Source organism: Poecilia reticulata, linkage group LG5 (genome assembly GCF_000633615.1).
Source record: "Poecilia reticulata strain Guanapo linkage group LG5, Guppy_female_1.0+MT, whole genome shotgun sequence".
NCBI lineage: Eukaryota > Metazoa > Chordata > Actinopteri > Cyprinodontiformes > Poeciliidae > Poecilia > Poecilia reticulata.
The window spans coordinates 6,694,316-6,700,315 of NC_024335.1; the positions used below are offsets into that span (position 1 = coordinate 6,694,316).

Sequence of the window (6,000 nt, forward strand, 5' to 3'; positions counted from 1 at the left end):
GGGAAATGGCTTTAACAATGTAGATTATGTTGATGTGTTACACACAGAGTGGTTGATTTCATGGGTTGATTTTGTGTCATTTTGGTGGTTATGACTTTACACTTGATGGAAATCAAAAATTACGCTTCTGAGAAAATATAAGTATGACATTAGACCAATAAAGATAACTCTTAGTGAAGAAGGTGACAATCGTGGAGCTCTGCAGAGATGAAGGTTGCTTTAATGGAGGCCGTCTGCATCGTTGCCTCCGGTGTCTCTACTCTATTCCTCCTCACAGTCCTCCTGCAGTGAGGTTCAGGACAGGTCAGTTCAGTACAGTGATACCGTGGTCAATAAAGCAGTTTCTTTCCTCCAGATGCCAAGTTCTGCTGAGAAATGAAATCAGCATCTTCATAAAAACTTGCCAGCAGAGAGAAGCAGGAAGAGCCCTGACATGTCCTGGTTGACAGCAGTGCTGACTGTAGACTTGATAAAACTCAGAGGACCACCGGCAGCAGATGACACGACTCCCCAAATTATCTTCGCCTGCGTAAAGTTCACACTGGACTTTGAGCAGTTTGGATTTTGTACTTCTTCACTCTCCCTCCAGAGGCTCAGACCCTGACTTTCAAGTGAAGTGCAGAATTTACTTTCATCTAAATAGTTGATTTTGAATTACCGCGCAACAACCCGGCCGTTTTTCTTCTTAGTGTCTCTAGGTAAGACACTTCTGATGTTATCTCTAGTTCAGGAGTTGCTTCACACAATGACAGCTGTTGCCTTTGTCTCATGGCTCTTCACATTCCTGCTGATTGCATGCTTCTTTTCTGCCATAGTTTTTCCTTCCACTAAACTCTATTCTTGGATACAGGTCTGTGAACTGCAGCTTCTTTATCAACTACCTTTTGTGTATCACCTTGTTTGTACAGGGTGTGAGTGACTGTCAGCGTGAGCCAGTGTGGTTGTGACACCATAACATAACATGGTTCATTTTATTGGTTTGATGTTGTAAAATTTTCTGAGAAACAAAATTTTTGGTTGCTCATTAGCTTTAAACCATAATCATCAAAGTTAGCAGAAATAGTGGAATTTTTTTAAAAATTGAAATACATTTACTTTTCGGACTGCTTTTTTTCTTTATACACCTGTTTGTTTGGCGCGCCGATCGATGTTGTTTCGGTGCGTGGAGACCTCTTAAACCCCATTGTTGTGCATTCTTGAAGAATTTTATAACTTTGCTCCAAAATCAGAAATGATAGCAGGAATGTGGCCCTAATTTTGCCCGGTGCATGTTTGAATGCCACTCCTTTGCAGTCAGCATGTGTCCTTTTTTCGTCCTACTCTTTAATCACCAGCAAGTCGGTCACCTGGATGCTCCCTCTCAGTGTAACCCTGCCAATGCGTACCTGTAAGGGGAGGGTGTTGCTGGGCTTTGTTGCGCGACTCTGATTACAGGATGCATGGCCGTGTGCTGCCCCAAGCAGGAGAGCTTTTTTTTCCTTTTTTTTTTTTTTTTTTAACATGGGAGCAGGTGCTATTTAAGGAGGTGACTGTCCCCTGCCAGCTCCTCGCTTCATCCGTGTCACTACTTTACTTTTCGCTGCACGGGTCAACCCAGCATCCCAACAAAGTGGAGAAAGAGGAGGAAGGAGCATGTTTTCAGGAGGGTATGCTGGTGGCCCCCGAGGGGTCCCCATCAAGCTCAAGTCCAGTCATTGTCCTCCTGAAAATCCTCAGATCCCCAAACCGCCAGCGCCAAGCAGCGGTGTTCGGAAGAGCAGCAGCAGCGGCAGCGGCAAGATGTTGTCTATGTCCTACAGCGAGAGCATCCGGAGCGGGATCAACCGCTACCACTCGGACCAGGGGCTCAACCAGCCGCCGTCCCGGCCCACCGACCAGGTGGAGCTGCAGAGGCTGCGGGAGCAGAGGATCGCCGCTCAGATTAAGAACATGGAAGACTTTCTGAAGATGAATGGCTTAGCGCTGGAGGAGTGTGTGTCTTTTCAGACAGGCATGAAGTACAGGTAAGAGAGAGGCAGAGTGGGACCGGGCTCTAGGTGCTCTGTGGATCGGGACAGGGACACAGGGGTTATGGCTGAAGAGATCTCAGCCTGAGGGCGTCTCCTGAATAGGTGTGGGCAGTTTTTAGTGTGACTTTGGGGATATTTCCCCCCATTCAACTCAGACTTGTTGATTTATATTCCAGTAATTATTTTTGAACTGAAGCTGAAGTAACTGCTTATTCATCAAGTTATTCTTGGTAATATCACCTTAGCTGTGCTGTTTCCTCTGATCAGACCGCTCTCCTGCTGAGGTACCGTTACCCAGGTTTTATTTTCATCATCTAGGTCGGTGACATATTTGCTCAACTGCATGGGAAGGACAGACCGCTCCGTAAGGATTTACCTGGCCCCGTAAATTCTTCTTCTCCCCTTCGTCACGTAGTCTTTCTTCTTTGTTGATCTGTGCTTTACCACCCAATATTCAGAGATTTCTTCCTGGCAAACATTTCTCCCCTTTAGTTCTATGAAAGTTACAGTATTTCAATCATATATACTGCATTATAATTCACATTTTTAAAGAAGGTCAAAAGTTCCACAGCTCAACACATCTTTATATACAAATATACATATTTGTATATGTGATCATTTTCAGAAAAATGTGAATAAATTAAATAAATAAATTTAACTTTTATTAAAAAAAATTGTAAATTGTTTTTTTTAAATGACCAATTAGTAATTATTCTCCTTTTTATTTTTATAATTTTTAAACTTATAGTTATTAAATGTTGAAGGCATATCTAATCTTTTCTTGCCATAGTTTTGTGTTATGGCTTATCACAAATTATTTTTCTGCTCTTTTTGATAGGTGAGACCAACTATAGATAGTTTTTTTTTCTTTTTAAATTATTTTATAATGGACTGTAAACATTTTTTATTTAGTTAATCAATATTAATTTTACTTAAATGATCAAATACTAAATGCTTATTTAATAATCGATCTGATATTCTCCATCATAGACGTTCTGCCTTGTCTTGCACTGTATAACCAGAAAAAAATGACTTATGTTAAAAACTTAAGTATAACGCTGAATATGTAACCTGCATGTATGCAAGAGTAACATAACTATAATGTTTCCAACATAAACTTTACTATGTTGTCTAAAAGTATTGCAGTAGAAACACTTCAAAAGTTTCTGAATGCCAAGTTCAGAGTGGTGTAAAACTTTAATTTGTAAGTTTCTATTTTTTTCTTTCTTCCCCTACTTTTATTTCTAATATTTGTAAGCTATTGTGTGGGCATGATTTAAAATACTGATATCAAGATGGTAAAGAAGCTGTTTTTTTTGTTGTTTTTTTTCTCTGTGCTGTTGACATGACTGAGCATCAGGCAGAGCATCTGCTGTGTTGGCTGATGACCGGCCTGTTTAACTGATGTTGTTATTGTTGTGGACATGGATAGCTTCCATCACACAAAGGCTCAGCTGCTGTTGCTTTTCACTCAGACCAGCGACTAGAAAACTGGAACAGTTGGCAGCTCTTACTCAGCGCTGCTGTCGCCTGCAGGACGCGTCTCATGTAGGAGGAGCCTGTAGTTATCTTCCAGCTGTGTAAAGTCCACTCGCTGGCCAATGAGCAGTTTTCTGCTCAGCTTAGAAACTTTACCAAGTCTCTACATAATCGTTTTTGGATTTTGTTAGTTTCTGTTGTGTTTAATGAACTCAAAGTATCTCTTACCAGTCAGCTGATCTGAGAGAGGACCTCTTGCCAGGATGCCTTGTACTGCAATCATCCTCGCTTCTGTAATTAGGACTGCAACCTGGTCAGCAAGTACATGGCACCTCTGACTCAGCCTCATCATTATTTCAGCTGTGTGGTCAGGAAGAGAGGCTCTCTTCCATTTACTTTAACCACAGTTTCAAACATGCACAGGCTGAAGTGTGTTGTTTCATGGTCACTAATGGCTTCGCATGCACATATTTTGGCACAAATATCTACGCAAATGCATCTGCTTTGAGAAAAATGCTGAGATTTTTTTAGAGGCTCCTGGTTTCTTTAGCAAAGAATAGCAGTAATATTCTGTGTTGATGTTACATCGGACAGGATAAGCATTTTTTATTCAAACCCATTTCAATCTTCTGTTATTGTTTTATTATTACTGTACTATGCGTCCATTATATTTCAACTTCCTGGGAACAGCAATACATTTTGAGGAGGTAAAGGAGCCGACTTGAGTTCAGCGAGACAGGAAGCTTCATGTCTCCTGCTCTATTAGGAGGACTGAGGCAGTATAGAATGACTTAATGCTAATGGACGTAGTAATGACATCCATTTAGGTCAGTGGTGTCAAACTCTTTTTAATGAGAGTAGCTGAGGGGGGTAGAAAGTTACAGACAAAAGGTTGCAGGTGAAAATTCCCCAGTGTTTGTCAAAGCACATAAGTTAATGCTTTTCAGATGTCTAATGTCAAGATATTCATGCAGGAATGTGAGCCTGACTTGAAACAAAGTATTTTGAAGTCAGAAATTTTTTTTGCTGGTCATAGTCTCAAAAATCACTAATTGTGTCGGCAGTTTTTGGATAATGTTTGTCGTGGGGGTGTTGCGTATGTCTTGATTTTTGCCCAAGAAGCATTTCGGCTAAATGGTTAGTGAAACAGCCATTGGGGTTGACTAGTATATATTCCATTGGGGAAGGTCAATTTAACATTAAATACACCTTTCTCAACAGGCGAGGGTGCACTTTCTCCATCTATAATCAGACATTTAAGTGACTTGAAACCATTCCTCCCTCCCTGGCACCTCCAGACCCGGGCCCCCATCTGGTCCGGTTCGGGGGGCAGCCGCCCACCCAGCCCCCCCTATCGGTCCGTGCCTGCCTGGCTCCAAAACAAATTTGTTGTTTTGGTGGTTTGTGTTGAACTCCAACACAGCTTTGTTCATGCTACTATTTGTTTCTTAAATAGTTGGAAGGATTAATAACAGCTTTAAGCACCAGCAGCATTTACAAATCTGTAAAAAGTTGAAGAATGACACACACTGGGAGTTCCCAGCATTTAGATGGATGCATTTATTCAAAGCTTTACATACAATGACAATGCATCTTAATTGAATGTAAGTTGGGGGATGAAATTACTTTTGTACTTTTGGATCACTTTCCAGTAGCATAACTGACAGGTTTTTTTTTTTTTATTTTGTTAGTTTTACACAACATATAAATGGATACACACCTTTCGAAAAACTTTTGCTTCGCAAGTCTGACCTTAACTGAAGCACATGTGACCTCCAAGGCTTTAGATTTTTCTCCAGGATTTTTTGTGTCGTTCTGGATGAGTCTTCATTGTGACTGATGTTGAACACTCCTGGAAAGGTTCATCATCGCTCTGTGTTTTCTCCGTTTCCGGATAGTGGCCCTCACTGTGGTTCGCTGCAGTGCCAAAACTTTAGTTATAATAACCCAGACTGATAGATGGCAGTGAATGTTTCTTATCTGTTCTTGAGTTGTTTGATATTGGCACGTTATGCGTTACTTCTTGAGGTATTATAGTCTACTTCATGATGTCACACAGGTTATATTTAGGTAATTTCTTTATTCTACAAGTCAGGCCTGGATTAAATAAGGAATAAAGAAGGATGATGATTTATTTTTGACGGGTGGATGTATAGATGGAGTTATTGCAGACTCGAAGTCCAAATCACATGAAAGAACAATCAATAAAATATAAATATTTATGGGTTGGTCTTTTGATTGCTTTTTTCTTTATTAAATGAAAACATCATTCTGACTTTATGCAGTTTTACTTGTCTGATGTCAAACTTTGTTTTATGATCAGAAACATTCAAGACAGAACGTACAGCACAGAAAAATCTGTAAGGAAGCAAATACTTTTTCACAGCATTCCCATTTACATAAACAATTTATTTTTTTAGCTTGCCACCTGCATAATCAAATATAAGTTTTTATAATCCTACTTATGCTGTCAGAATTTTTCTTCATTCAAGGTATTCTACTGTCAAAAAAA

General features: G+C 40.2%; 1 protein-coding gene across 4 annotated transcripts in view; it reads left to right on the forward strand.

Moving 5' to 3' along the window:
• kcnab2a (potassium voltage-gated channel subfamily A regulatory beta subunit 2a) overlaps nt 1–6,000 on the forward strand; it is a 92,123-nt gene that overhangs the window by 38,613 nt on the left and 47,510 nt on the right. Inside the window, exon 2 of one of the 4 annotated variants that reach the window (XM_008408568.2) lies at nt 1,717–2,003. The exons of the other annotated variants lie outside the window; for them this stretch is intronic. Within the exon in view, the coding sequence (XP_008406790.1) occupies nt 1,717–2,003 (287 nt within the window). The remainder of the gene's footprint in view (nt 1–1,716; nt 2,004–6,000) is intronic. 4 annotated transcript variants of the gene reach the window in all.